Source organism: Equus przewalskii, chromosome 13 (assembly GCF_037783145.1).
Source record: "Equus przewalskii isolate Varuska chromosome 13, EquPr2, whole genome shotgun sequence".
Taxonomy (NCBI): domain Eukaryota; kingdom Metazoa; phylum Chordata; class Mammalia; order Perissodactyla; family Equidae; genus Equus; species Equus przewalskii.
In genome coordinates this window covers 4,009,143-4,024,361 of record NC_091843.1, presented here as the reverse complement: position 1 = coordinate 4,024,361, position 15,219 = coordinate 4,009,143, and the positions used below count along the sequence as shown (strand labels likewise).

General features: G+C 37.4%; 1 protein-coding gene across 13 annotated transcripts in view; it reads left to right on the top strand.

The window, feature by feature from the left end:
* Positions 1 to 15,219, top strand: part of NSD1 (nuclear receptor binding SET domain protein 1) — a 167,199-nt gene that overhangs the window by 76,684 nt on the left and 75,296 nt on the right. For all 13 annotated transcript variants that reach the window (XM_070570273.1, XM_070570263.1, XM_070570269.1 and 10 more), the window contains 2 exons: positions 1,330 to 1,465; positions 13,377 to 13,549. In XM_070570273.1, the coding sequence (XP_070426374.1) occupies positions 1,330 to 1,465; positions 13,377 to 13,549 (309 nt within the window). The remainder of the gene's footprint in view (positions 1 to 1,329; positions 1,466 to 13,376; positions 13,550 to 15,219) is intronic.

Below are 15,219 nucleotides of genomic sequence, written 5' to 3'. Positions count from 1 at the left end.
GCCAGGTGGATGATGTTTTAGGCATTAAGGAGGGAAGATTGAGGGGGCCGGCCCTGTGACCGAGTGGTTTAGTTCACACGCTCTGCTGCGGTGGCCAGTTTGAATCCTGGGCACAGACCTGGCACTGTTCATTAGGCCATGCTGAGGTGGCATCCCACATGCCACAACTAGAAGTACCCACAACTAAGAATATATAGCTATGCACTGGGGGGCTTTGGGGAGAAAAGGGAAAAAAAAAAAAAAAAGGAAGATTGAGTCTGAGGGAGGAACTCACCAAAACCTCTTTCAAGACACGGCACTTAGAAAATCATAGTATTTATGTCCCCTTGAAGTGAGTGGAAGAGGTTCTTGGTCCAGGTGCTCTAGGTGCGTCTTTTGGCTACCCAGAAATATCTCAGCACACTTGTACCTCCTTTGTTTGGCACCAGGTAGAAAGCTCAGTCCTACTAAACAGAATGCTAACTACTTCTCAAGGCCTTTCTGTTTATGGACTGTTAAAGGCATGAACGTGAGTTTAGAGCTGAAATGGAGGCATTTGGATTGCAGATCAATTAGGCATATTGTTTTTGGAGAAAAGATGCAGCGAGGGTCTCTGCATTGGACAAGTCCAAGGAGCTTGATTCATAGTGTATTCTGCATGAGTAATATTTCTTGGAGTTGTGCAGTGCACTGTTCTGCATGCAGCCTCTCTTAGATGTTCTGGGAAAAAATTCCAGATCAGTTGTGTTGACTTTGCTAGAGTCTAGCCTGTAGCTTTCAGGATTATTTCATTAGAGCCGTTATTCTTATTTAATTCACAGGAATGTGTTTGAGAAGGATGTAGAATATCGCATGCAGAAGGGACCACAGTCCCCTCCCCCTGAGTTTCATTGAGATACAATTGACGCATAACTTTGTTTTGGGACCACAGTCTCTTGACATTGTTCAAAATTCTTTTTATAACCCATTGCACCTCAGTCCCCCTGCTGGCCCCATGTTGTGATGCAGGGACTAGGGCAAAGACAGCTTTTCCTTGGGATGATTCTGTTTATCTATTATTTCAGTTTTCAGCTTTTTATAAATCAAAATAGCTAATTTCCCCCCCCGAGAATGTAGATAGACTATTTATATAAAACAACTATAAGTTGAGTGCTAATGTTGTATAAAGGGCTATGTTATGAACAGTTAAGACAAAGTAATTTAGTTGTACTTACTTTTGTAATTGTTGTTGGAGTGTTTTCAATCCAGAATTCTTTAGGCATTGCTTTCTCAGAGGGCTAGTAGGAAGATGATATACTGTTTAAAAAGGTTTTGATTCTTATTGATGCCCAATGTTTTGTCTGTCTAAAGTGTCAACCCAAGAAAAAGTCTACGCCGCTGAAGTACGAAGTTGGAGATCTCATCTGGGCAAAATTCAAGAGACGCCCATGGTGGCCCTGCAGGATTTGTTCTGATCCATTGATTAACACACATTCAAAAATGAAAGGTAATGCTTGAAGTTGATTATATATGTGATAAAATACAGTATGGAATTATAAACTTGCACTTGCCTTTAGTATAATCCAATTTTTGTTAATAATCCATTTTTACCTTTGAGCATTTCATGAACGAATTGTTAATGTGTCTTGCCTTTGTGGGTTTTTTTGAGTTTTGTTTTATTTTACTCAGTGATTTAAAAATTCTCAATTATTCTATCTATAGATGCCGGGAAAATGTTAGGCTTATTACCTAAAGTTTACATTGTCCAGAATCACTTGTTTTATTTATGTTTTTCTACTTCAATCTTCAGGTTTGTATCGTTTCTGTTAGTTTTAAAGTTGAAGCAACTATAAAGAATGCTTGTACATTATTTTGAATTTTAAAATCTTGATTTAGAGTATTCCCTTTAATCATTGCAGTTTGTTTCTTATTGGGTTGTTCTGTTTGAATCTTGGGTATCTTACCTTTAAAATGCTGTAAGGTGAGTGTTGAAAGTTGATCTAGAACTACCTTTTTTCTGTTAAGATGTTTTGTGATTTTATTATAGTTTTGATATATGTATTTTAGTTTTTGAATAGGTCATATATTCACAAGACTCAAAAAAATGAGCTTGTTCTCTCCTTTGCTCAGACCTGCCCCATTCCTTACCCTTCCTTTTAAAGAGTAACCAATTGTTTTTAATGTTTCTTTCTAGAATTTCTATATGTAAATCCAACTATATATTCTCATTTCCTTCCTCCTTTTTAACACAAAAGTAGCATATTGTATATATGTTCTACAGCTTGCTTTTTTTCACTTCTTGGAGATTTCCCCATGTTAGTGCGTTGAAAAAACTTCCTCGTTTTTTCTTTTCTTTTTTTTTTTTGACGGTTGCATAGTTTTCCACTTTTTGAATATGCTCTACTTTGTATAACCATTCCCCTGTTGATGGACATTTAGGTGGTTTCTAATCTTGTGAAGACTGTACATACATATCTACATGTGTATATACATGCATACATGTGTTTATGTGTGCACAATGCTGTAAACAGTAACTGTGTGTGTTTCACATGTACTTGTCTGTTTTTCTATAGGTTCATTTACCAAAAGTGGGATTGCTGGATTTGATTTTTTATTTTGAATATTGAATATTGAGGTACCCAAAGACCTTTATAGCTCACTGTTTGTTTGCTTTTTTTTAAAGAGTTTTTATGTTTTTGCTTTTTTCTCTCAAAGCCCTCTGGTAGATAGTTGTGTATTTTTTAGTTGTGGGTCTTTCTAGTTGTGGCATGTGGGATGCTGCCTCAGCATGGCCTGATGAGCAGTGCCATGTCCGTGCCCAGGATTCGAACTGGTGAAACCCTGGGCTGCCGAAGCAGAGCGCGCACACTTAACCACTCAGCCACAGGGCCAGCCCCTATAGCTCACTGTTTTAAAAAAATGATATCTTAGGTCTGGCCGGATAGTATAGTGGTTAAGTTCATATGCTCCACTTCGCAGGTTCGGATCCTGGATACAGACCTAGCACCACTTGCCAAGCCACTCTATGGTTGTGTCCCAGATAAAGCAGAGGAAGACTGGCACAGATGTTAGTTAGCTCAGTGGCAGTCTTCCTCAAGCAAAAAGAGGAAGGTTGGCAACAGATGTTAGCTCAGGGCCAATCTTCCTCACAAAATAAAAAAAATAGATATCTTACCCTTTGTAGCCTTTTTGGACATTTAAATTCTGCTGGTAGGAAATTCTTTTAGTCCTCCCCCTCTATCCTTCTGGCTAGTTTTTTGCTCATTGTACTGTTTTTTATGCATACTCATTGGATCCATGACATTTATTTGGCAAATATTCAGTACGTTGCATGGATATTGTGCTAGGTATTGGGATATAGTAATGGGCAAAACATCAGTCCTGCTTGCCTTTGTGTATAATTAGAGTACAGTTAAAGAGACAACCCACCAGCAAATAATCAGACAAATAGATAATTACTGAATTGAGAAGCGTGTCCAAGGAAAAATATTGGTGTACAGTCAGTGATACAGCACCAGTCCCTAACCTGGACTTTTGGTGTGGGGGTATTCAGGGCCACTTGTACTACTAAAGTTATCTTTGGTCTAAGACTTGAGAGGATGAGTAGGAATTAACTTGGGGGAAAAAAAGGAAGCTAGTTCCAGGCACAGAAAATAGGATATACTCTGGCTCTGAGAGGTCTGCAGCCCATAGATTGATGGAAGGTGGCATAATATGAGGCTGGGAAGGAGGTAGGAGTCAGATCACTCAGTGTCTTGTAGACTTCATGTAAAATCTTGTATTTTATCCTCAGAACCAAGGGATACCATTAAAGGGCTATGAGTAGAGGATGATGTGATCTGATCAGTGTTTTTAAAAGTTCAGTATGACTGCAATGTGAAAATGGATTGCAGGGAGGCACAAGTAAGTAAGAGGAGATATTAAAGAGTGATTGCAGTGATTATTATGGTGAGATGAAAGTGGTGAATAGACAATAAAGAACGACTTACAAAACAAAATTTATGTGATTTGGTAATGGATAGATAATGGAGATTGAAGTCCTGAGGTTTCTAGCTCCCAGGTTTCTATATCTCAGTATGGGTCCCAAGTTTTTAGCTTTACCAGTGCATAAATAGTGTTGCCATTTACTGTGAGCACTAGAACATCTATAACTCTGAGTTGACATCTGCTTGTTGATATTAATTGAAGCCATGGGCAGGGCATGCATGAGATGGCCTTTGGACAAAAATAATAGAGTGAGAAAAAGGGTGACTTTGAGGAAGCCAACATTTGAGGTCTATATGGAGGAGACTGAGTTTGCGAAAGAGATGGGTAAGAATCAGATAAGAGATGGAAGAGGAAAACCAGGAAAATGTGGTATTGGTGACTAGAGTGTTTTAAGAAAGAAAGTGTCACTGATTTGGTTGAACGTTGTCTAGAGAGCAAATAAAATATTCATTAAGTGTAAGGAGCTGGAGGTCATTGGTAATCTTTTATGGTGGTATGATTGTGGCTGAAGTTGGATCAGACTGGTTTGAGGAAATGGAGTCAAAGGCAGACAAGTGGGGATGCTACAGCTAGAGAGATGTATGAGGTCCAGAGGAGTTTTCAAAATGGAGATGATCATGTAGTTAGTGCTGATGAGAAGAGTTCTGGAGATAGGGAGATGCTGAAGACAGGAGTAAGAAGGGATCAAAGATGGGATCATAACATAGGATTTCTGAGAAGGGAAGAGATGGATAGGATTCATATCACAGTTAAGGAATTTGCCTTGATGGGAGGAGGAGCAGCATTCTTCCAGTGTTATTAGGGGTGGGTGAGGGTGCTGTGTTTGGAGGTTTGATATGTGGTATACTTGAGGATTCCTATCTAGCCTGTTTCTCTGAGTCAAGAATGGGGTTATACCAGAGAGCAAGTGCCATTACTGGCAGGAAGATAACATGTTTTTTTCCGGCTAAAAAAGGTTAAAACTCTTAAAATTGAAGAGAGCTTCCCAGAAAGGCTAAATTTATATAGCTTCCTATTGGAGAAATGATAAAATATGTTAAAATGGATTTATTTAACCTTACAGCTAGTTATGTCATATTACTTACTTTTTCTATTCTCTCTTTGTATTTTTCATTTTTGTCTTTTCTCTATAGTTTATGGCAAGCTGTAGTCAGCCTAGTTCTGGAAAGCTTAATTAAATGCTTTTAGTAGTTAACTCTCCATTTTTCTTTGAGTGTGCTCCCTTTTCTGTTCATCTTTTTCATAGCACATACCTGGTGGAATCACCACCAGTCTTGCAATGGCACTGCCTAGTAGTAGGAAATTTTGGATGGACTGCTATCAAACTAATCTTGTTTCCCACCTCACTGAAACTGTGACCACTATTGATGTCTGACTCTTTTGTAGCAGTATAACTTCCCCCTCCAACTTCTTATTTTGAAAGTTTCAAACCTGTAGACAAATTGAAGAGTAGTACAGTAAACACCACATACACTTTACAGAGATTCAGCAGGTGTTACTTTGTACCAATTATTAGTTGATGTCAGTGTAAAAATAAAAAATTGTAGTGCAGTGTTCATATTTTTGTGATCATTCATGTTTATTGTTTTCTTAGCAAAGCCAAGTATTTCAAATGATGTTACAAAACTCACATTTTTATGAAATCATTTTTAGTCATTATTTACTTTATCATATGTACTGCATATAATTTAAAAAGTCAAATGGTTAATTCTACAAGCACCATTAGGAAAACAGTCTGCTGTGGCTACACCCCTCCCTTTAAGTACCTTCAACTCTTTTAGCTGGATCATTTGATATTTACTTCTGTATCTCAGAATTCTGTCCTTCTGGACTATCTCAGAATTCTGTCCTTCTGGACAACTATAGAAGTTGTAGATTAGTCAGTTTTCATCCTTGCATTGGGCCCCACCTCTTAGCCTATCTCTGGCATCCTCCCGTCTTCCCTATTATATTGTAATTTTGGTTAGGAATTCACTGTGTACATTGTTAACTTTTCAGCTTAGCCAGGCAGTGTCCTGTGCTTACTTTGTCCTCACAACCTCTTGTTTTTCCTGCAGTTATCTTTGTGTGTGTGTGTTTTGGTGAGGGAGAGGGTTCTTAGTATTCTGTGTATTTATTACTAATTCATAGTAAAAATCTCCTCCTAGTTTTTATTTTCTCCCCACGATCTGATACATCGATAATTTGTCATTTTCATCATCTTGAGGAAATCTCATTTAGAACCTTATATATTCCTTCAGTCTACACTAGTTACCTTTTTTGTGTGGTGAACAGCTGTCATCTTGAGAATTCCCTTCAACTCTCCCTTGTGTTGAATTCCATGTCTTCCTTGTTTTTGGTTTACTCACTCATTTTGAATGTATAACAAGTTCTTTAATAGTTTCCTGAGAAAGGGGGTATGAGACATAAATTTTTTGAGACCTTGCATTATCTGAACATATTTTTATTCTTTTCCTACACTTGTTTTAATAATTTGGCTAGTATGAAATACTAGGCTGAAAATAATTTTTGCTCATAATTTGGAAGGCATTTCTCCATTGTCTTCTAGCTTCCACCGTTGCTATTAAATCTGAGATGATTTTGATTTCTGAGATTTTGTATGTGACTTTTGTCCCTCTCTCTCTGAAAGCTTGTAGATTCTTCTCTTTGTTCCTGTAGTTCACAAGGCTATACCTTACTGTGAGTCTGTTGTGGTTTTTTTTTTTGTATTATTGAGTTAATGATAGGTTACAATCTTGTGTAATTTCAGTTGTACATTAATGTTTGTCATTCGTGTTTACCTTACTGTGAGTCTGTTTTCATTCCTTGTAGTGGGTACTTGGCTCTCTTGTCTCAACTTACAAGACAAAATTTATGTGATTTGGTAATGGATAGATAATGGAGATTGAAGTCCTGAGGTTTCTAGCTCCCAGGTTTCTGTATCTCAGTATGGGTCCCAAGTTTTTAGCTTTACCAGTGCATAAATAGTTGCCATTTACTGTGAGCACTAGAACATCTTGTTAGTTTTTTTAGTTCTGGGGCATTTTCTTGAATTATTTCTTTGATTATTTCCTTCTCTTTGTTTATTCTCTCTTCCTATAGCTCTTATTCAGATGTTGACTTTCCTACACTGGACTTCATAATTTTTTCATCTTTTTTGTTGCATTTTTGTTGTTCTGCTCTACTTTATAGGGAGTTCCCTCAACCTATGTCTTCAGATCCTTTTTTGTTTTACATTTCTGCTCCTGTTTTTAATTTTCAAGGATTCCTTTTTGTTTCCTATATCTTATTTCATGAGTGCAATATCCTTTTTATTTCTGAGGATATTAATAGTAGCTTTTGTGAAATTTTCTCCTCTGTACAGTCTCTTTGTTTCAAGTTCCTTTTTTTCTTCACTGTTTGTGCCTTTCTTCTCTGTGTTTTATGTTTGAGACTTTTCTCAGATCTGTGTTCAAGAGTGAAGACTAAAGAGCACATGGGCACTTCTGAAGGTGTGGAGCTCCTCAACCTTTAATTTTCTTGTAGGATGACTCACCTCCCACTCCCAATTCCTTATCAGTAGCTTTTCCATTTTTTTCCTGGCTTGGTGAGACTCCCCAGAGAAGACTCCTTAGTCTCCTTCCTAGAGAATAAGAATCTGGCTTCTTGTGTTCTGGGAGCTCAGTGGGATGACAACTGGGTGGTTTTAGCATTCACTTCACTCCCTCTCTCTATTTTTGGTATAGTTACACTCCTAGACTGTACCTGGTGTTGCTCAGTCTAGAGACCCTCTGTTTCACCCCATCTGGTGGAAAAACCTCTAGTCTTCTCTTGAGGGAAGGAAAGAGGCAATGATCCAGTGGTTGGAGTGGAGGAGGAAATGTAGGTATCCAAGGCTGCCTGACAGCTTTCAACTAATCCTCTGTATTTTGTCCTCCCAAACTCCAGAGGTACAAGTTGTTGCCAATTCCTGGGCCTTTTGAGCGTATGCTGTGTAGATACAGTTGGTTCTTGGCTTTGCTCACTGATGGCCTAGGATTTGGTACTCTTGGATCTATTAAGTTAGTTACCATAATACTTATCCATGTGCTTTCCAGCTTCCAACACTGTGTAGCATACCTTCATAGCTATGTAATTACACTCAGCTGTCCTTTCTTGTTCTCCCTGCCCCAATGGGCTTATCTTTTGACAATCTCTTTACTGTAACTTTAGTGGAGATTAGAAGGGAGAGTGAATTTAGAAGTGTTTATTCAGTTCTTCATCTTGACCTGGAAATATTATAACTTCATCTTGGAACAGACTTTGAGCCAGTCTTGTTTTTAGACCTTTCTGTGCTTCTGAGGTGCCCTTTGCAAAGTAATCTGGGGGTAAATCAGATTGCTTGCTAGTTTTTCTCAAGGCTGGCCCATTCACCTCTCTTTGGTTTAAGTCTTCTCACCATCTGACTTTCAACTTTTGCAAATTTTTATTGTTTTTTCCCCTGTACCTTTTTCCTTTGTATTTGTTCCTTTTAGAAACTGGTTTTTTAGTGGGATTTCAGAAGGAAGCAAAACTAAATTTGCCTATTCAGTCTGCATTGTTTTCCTTTAAATATTTCCACTTTTAGCATTATTTAATAATAGTTTTTAAAAGGATTCTTCTTTTTTTTTTGAAGATTTTATTTTTTCCTTTTCTCCCCAAAGCCCGCTAATACATAGTTGTATATTTTTAGTTGTGAGTCCTTCTAGTTGTGGCATGTGGGATGCTGCCTGAGCATGGCTTGATGAGCGGTGCTATGTCTGCACCCAGGATCCGAACCGGCAAAACCCTGGGCCTCCAAAGCAGAGCTCATGAACTTAACCACTGGCCATGGGGCCTAAAAGGATCCTTCTTAACTTGGTTTACTAGAGCAAAGAATTAGTGTGGCTCTTAATAGTACTGAAAGAAACTAATATTTGAATAAACCTATTGTCCTAAAAACCCTACCTATGACTCTGTCTTCCTGTGACAGCTGTCACCTTCTCTCATAATCATGCTTGCAGGAATCATCGACTTTCTCCACTTCCAGGTGTGCCAGCCATTTCTGAATGCACTGAAATCTCCCATTCACTCTATTTCCCTAAGCTTGTTTAAAACTTACCTAATTCTTTTCCTTCTCAAACCAGTACTTTCTTTCTCATTTCCTGCTTTAGTGACTAGATCACTACCATTTAGTCACCCAAACCAAATACCTAGGAGTGATCCTTTTCTTCTTGTGCCCTATGCCATCAAGTTCTTTTTTCTTTTTCAAATAGTTTTATTAAGATATAATTCATGGGCCAGCCTGGTGGCGCAGTGTTTAAGTGTTCACGTTCCACTTTGGCGGCCTGGGGTTCACCGGTTTGGATCCCGGGTGTGGACATGGCACTGCTTGGCACGCCATGCTGTGGTAGGTGTCCCACATATAAAGTGGAGGAAGATGGGCACGGATGTTAGGTCAGGGCCAGTCTTCCTCAGCAAAAAGAGGAGGATTGGCAGCAGTTAGCTCAGGGCTAATCTTCCTCAAAAAAAAAAAAATATATATATATAATTCACATAACATACAATTCACCCCTTTAATATGTACAATTCAGTGGTTTTTGGTTTATTCACAAAGTTGTGTAACCCAACACCACAGTCACTTTTAGGACATTTTCCTCATCCCAAAAAGAAACTCTATACTCTCTGGCTACTCTCCCCCTAGTCTTTTCACCCCTTCCTACCGCTTTGTCTTAAGCAATCAGTAATCTACTGTCTGTCTCTATAGATTTGCCTCTTCTGGACATTTCGTGTAAATGGAATCATATAATAGGTGTTCCTTTGTGACTACTTCTTTCACTTAGCTTAATGTTTTCAAGGTCTGTCCATGTATCACTACTTCATTCCTTTTTATGATGTGAATAATATTCCACTGTATGGATAAGACAACATTTTATTTGTGAATTCATCAGTCATTGGACATTGGATTGATGAATGATAGCCAACTTTTGGCTATTATGAATAGTGCTGCTATGAATATTTGTATGTAAGTTGTTGTGTGGACATATGTTTTCGTATTTTTATGTATATAGCCAGGAGTAGAATTGCTGGCTCAAATGGTAACTCTCTTTAGCTTTTTGAGGTACTGCCAGAGTGTTTTGAAAAGCTGCTCTACCATTTTACAGTCTCACCAGGAGTGGATGAGAGTTAATTTCTCCATATCCTCACTAACACTTGTTATTTGACTTCTTTTTATTATGGTAAAACATACGTAACAAATTTATCATTTTATCCATTTTTAAGTGTACAGTTTAGTGGTATTAAGTACATTCACATTGTTGTGCTGCTGGTATTACCACTATCCATCTCTAGAACTTTTTCATATTCCTAAACTGAAACTCTGTACCCATTGAACAATAACCTCCAGCCCCTGGTAACCACTATTCTGCTTTCTTTCTCCATGAATTTGACTATTCTAGGTACCTCATATAAGTAGAATCATATAATCTGTGTCCATTTGTGTCTAGCTTATTTCATTGAGCATAATATCTTTAAGGTTAATCCATGTTGTATTATGTGTCAGTATTTCATTCATTTTTAAGGCTCAGCAATATTCTATTGTATGTAATACCACATTTTGTTCATGCATTCATCCTTCAGTGGACTGTTGGGCTGTTTCCACCTCTTGGCTATTGTGAATAATGCTGCTATGAATATGAACATTGGTGATCAAATGTCTTTTCTGCCTGACTTTTTATTATGTGTCACGGCCTTTTGATTTGGCTTTTTGAAAACATCTTTCAAATTTTGTTCTTTTAATTCCCATTGCTACTCCCTTAGTTTAGGTTCTAGTCATCTCACATGTATACAATTTTGGTGTCTCTGGTCTAGCGAATTTCCTCTCTGTTTCCTCTTAAATGTGTTATTCAGAGGTTGAGGAAATTTATCTTTCTAAGATGCAGAACCGAGCCCATGGTTCCATAGTTTAAATGAGGTTCCTCATTGCCAACAGGATAATTGTCAAGCTCTTGACATGTAATCCAAGCTCTTTCAGCTCTGGCCACTGCTTACCTGCTTAGTTTCCCTTTCCTTTCACGTTATGATTTAGTGTTCTGAACTGCTTGTAGTTCGTAGCTGTTGTGTTTGTTTTATTCATTCATGCCTTTGAGAGTTCTGGACCCTCATACTGGAGTTCTTCCCTTGTAAAACTATTTACCTTTAAAAAATTCTGCTCAGGTGTCCCATTTATCCTCCAATTAATGATTGCCACTTTTTAGTGTTATTTTTAAAAAGTGAATGTTTATATTATTGCAGTTATCTTGCCCTTTTAGCATAATGTATTTATATATCTGTTACCAGGTGGTGAGTTCTTTTCTGTCCTCTGTATAGTGCTGATACATCATAAGTGGTCAGTCTGTATTAGTTGAAGTTATTCATTTATGGGAGAATGATTTACTTCTCAGATTGACTTTAAGAACCTCTATATAGGTACATAGATATTTTACCAGTTTTAATCCCCTTTTGTAGGTTGTTTCTATTGAAGGATTTAATATAATAGGTAGAGAGACTCAGGAGTTCAGTTTTTTCACAGAAATTGTTTTTAGAATAAACTAAAAAACAAAAAATTTAACCAGGTTGTAATTTTATTATTAAGCTATATTTTGTAGCAAAACAACCATTTCAACTAAAGTTTATGAGAACTCATAGGTACTTTTCATTCTTTGGTTGTATAGTTTTGAAATTAGCATTTATAAAGAAGCTGCCATTGAAATTTAGTTGACGTTTTGGCTACTCTTCCAATTTCTGCAGAGACAAGAGTTTTGAAAGTAGTCACAGCTCCTTGTACTTGTTCTAAAGTTCAGTTTATAAATCTCTCCTCTTCTTTCTTTTTCTTCTTTGTTTTTTTTTTCTTTTCTTTCTTCATTCTGAAGGAAGTAGGCTGTGATTTTCTTCAGAGAGATGTTTGGATTCCTTTTTGTGTTTTGAAACAGGATATGGCTGTTGTAAGGGAATTAGATGTGAGTTAAAGTAATTTTTTTTTTTTTAAGATTGGCGACAATTGTCAGCTCAGGTGCCAATCTTCCTTTTTTCCCTTCCTGCTTTTTCTCCCCAAATACCCCCAGTACGTAGTTGTACATTTCAGTTCTAGGTCCTTCTAGTTGTGGCGTGTGGGACGCCACCTCAGCGTGGCCTGATGAGTGGTACCATGTCTGCGCCCAGGATACAAACCAGTGAAACCCTGGGCCGCTGAAGCAGAGCATGTGAACTTAGCCACTTGGCCATGGGGCTGACCCAAAGTAAATTTTTATATAAGATGATTGATTTCCTTTTCTAAAAAGATACGAATCATTAAACCTTGTGTAGCCCTAACTATATTTCTTTTGTGACATTTTTTACTAGTATGAAAAATGCTAAGTGTATGGAATGTATATAGATAAATTTCATTATAATCTTTTCTGGATGAGATTGAGTTATTTTTGGTAGTTGTTTGCAGAGAACTTCGGACACCCAAGAAACTGTTGAATAACTGGATTGTTTTTGTTTTTGTTTTTGTTGCTGTTGGGATTCCCTTTTTCTTCTTCTTCTTTTTTTTTTTGGTGCTTCTATTTTTATTTATTTATTTACCTGTTTTTTTGCTGAGGAAGATTTGCCCTGACCTAACATCTCTGCCAGTCTTCCTCTATTTTGTATGTGGGTCACTGCCATAGCATGGCCGCTGACAAGAGGTATGGTCCATGCCCAGGAACTGAACCTGGGCTGCTGAAGTGGAGGCTGCTGAACTTAACCACTAGTCCACGGGGCCAACCCTCTTTTTTGGTTTCTGTATTTTGAAATGTGATGTTCCAGTTTCTCTTCAAAGCCAATGTTTCACTCTGAACTTTCCCTCTCTGAAGTCATTGGACTTACTGTGTGTAAAATGGGGATCATACTACTTTTTTCTTAATGAGTTGGTTATTACAAAGAATCCTCACAATGCACCTCGTGCACTGCCTGGCCTAGAGTAGCTACTCCAAAAATATTAGCACATCATGCATGGCGTGGGTTTGAAGCATTTCTTCCTCCTTCTACTTTAGCATCATGTTTGTTTGGTGGTTACTTCTCGTTGATTATTATATTTGTGGTGCTGCAGATTATTATATGCCTTTTGTATTTTCTGGTAATACAGAGTGATGGTAAATGGAACTTAGTTGGTTGATATTAATTTGTTCTGTGATTAGCTTACCAACCTCTAATTGGTTTGGAATATATAGCATATCAACAGACCAAACCATTGAGTTCTTTCATAAACTCTTAAGTATTTTCTTGCCACATGAATTGAATATTTGAAAATTTTCTTTCTATCTGACCTAAGGGTTTCTTATTCTGCAGATTTTTTTAGCTTGATTTTTTTTTTCTTTTGTAAATAGAGGCTTTTTGGCAAAAGTGGTGCGGCTGTTCTTTTGATGATGAACAGTCATCCTTGTACAGTAATGACACTGGTTCTTATCCTTATGTAGTTTCCAACCGGAGGCCCTATCGACAGTACTACGTGGAGGCTTTCGGAGACCCTTCTGAGAGAGCCTGGGTGGCTGGAAAAGCAATCGTCATGTTTGAAGGCAGACATCAATTTGAAGAACTACCTGTCCTCAGGAGAAGAGGGAAGCAGAAAGAAAAAGGATACAGGCATAAGGTAAAAAACAATTAAACACAAAACCAAATACCTCTCAAGTTGTCTTCTTAGGTGTGGACAGGAAGGAAGGAAGAAGTATTATATTTTTGAAATATAAGTTATTTGCTTTGGTAGTAGAATATTTGTGAGAAAATAGGTAGAAATCAAGGTTTTTTGCACGGATGAGATGGGCTAGCCTTCTAAATATTTATACTGAACTTTTTGAGAAATGATTTCAGCTAACTTTGCCATGTCACTTAGATGTGACACTACAAAATGGCATTACCAATCTTCTCTGTTTGTATCTTATGTAAGAAGAAAATGATCATCAAAATGAAATATTCTACTTCTTACTTTCTGGATTATTTCTCTTAAAAATGAGAAAGATAAGCCTTTAAACATTTTTGTTTTGTTTGTTGTTTTGGTTCTTGTATGTGGTTGTTAATGCTTAAGCTTGCAGTTTTAAACCTGGTTATGTTTTAATCAAAAGAACAGTATGTTTTTGTTTTGTTTGCTTGATGTTTTGTGTTGAAGTTGGCCAAGTAAAATTTTGGCTTATTTCTTTTATTATTATTTTATAGTCAGTTGTAGAAGGAGAAATAGTTCCTCTTAGATTGGTATTTTGTACTTCTCTGTGTATAAATACTTTTAGACTATTTTATAAAAATCACAATCACGATAATCTAATGTCAGTATGCAGTCCCTGCTAGTTTTAACTTGAGTTCTCTGAGGTTTAGCGTTTTTATCACTAAAACTAGTGTAGTAGTATGTACCTTATAGAACTGTTGTGAAGATTAGAAATAATTATAAATGTTTAATGTCATAAAGTTGATGCTCCAAAACCACTAGTATGTGCTGTTAGAGTGAAGGAGGCTAACTGCGTCTTTTCTACTAGTTGGGTGTTGGTGGCGGGGAAGTGTCAGTTTTTGTGTCAAGCCTTTAGCTATATAGATTAACCCTCCTTTTCAGAGGAGTTCGCTAGGATTTTCAGGTTTTGGAAAATTGATTTACTCTGGTCTCAGTCATGAGAATTAGTTGGGGGGAGGGTGTGTGTCTATAAAATAAACCAAATGATTAGTTTATTGCTTTATAAGAGGAAGCTACCATCTAGTGACCTGAATTTTTACGGGCTCAGCAGAACATCCCTTTCACAAGTATTAAAGTATTTGTGAACACTAACTGATAGTTAGAACCTTGACTAATATCTATTGTATGAAGGCAAGGAGGGAAATAAGAGTCTTGTAAATTAGGTATATTTCATAGAACCTCAATGTCTTCATGCTGTGAGGAATCAAGGAAAGAGCCTATGTAATTTGTTATACCCAGGGTGTTTTGGTGTCTCTGTACTCCGTGATTAAGCCCAGAAGATTACTTGGTTATAAGGTTGTAATCCAGATTGTCTGTAACATATATAGAAGAATCTTGACTAGCCAAATGCCTAGTGATAACCAGAGGTTCAAATTTCAGGTCTCCTCGGGCAGATCGGACTCACTCATTTCGCCTGTCCTCACTTTTCCGTATTCATCTTCTTTAGCCGTTTGCTTTCTCTTTTATGCAACTGAACAAGTGCTTGGCCTTCATAAGTCAGGAAGAAAATATATCCTTATTCTAAGGTTTAGAGGAGTAAGTAGGAAGGGTCTCGTTATTCCTTGATTTAGTAATGTAATGTTGATTAGTAGTGTTGTGTTGTA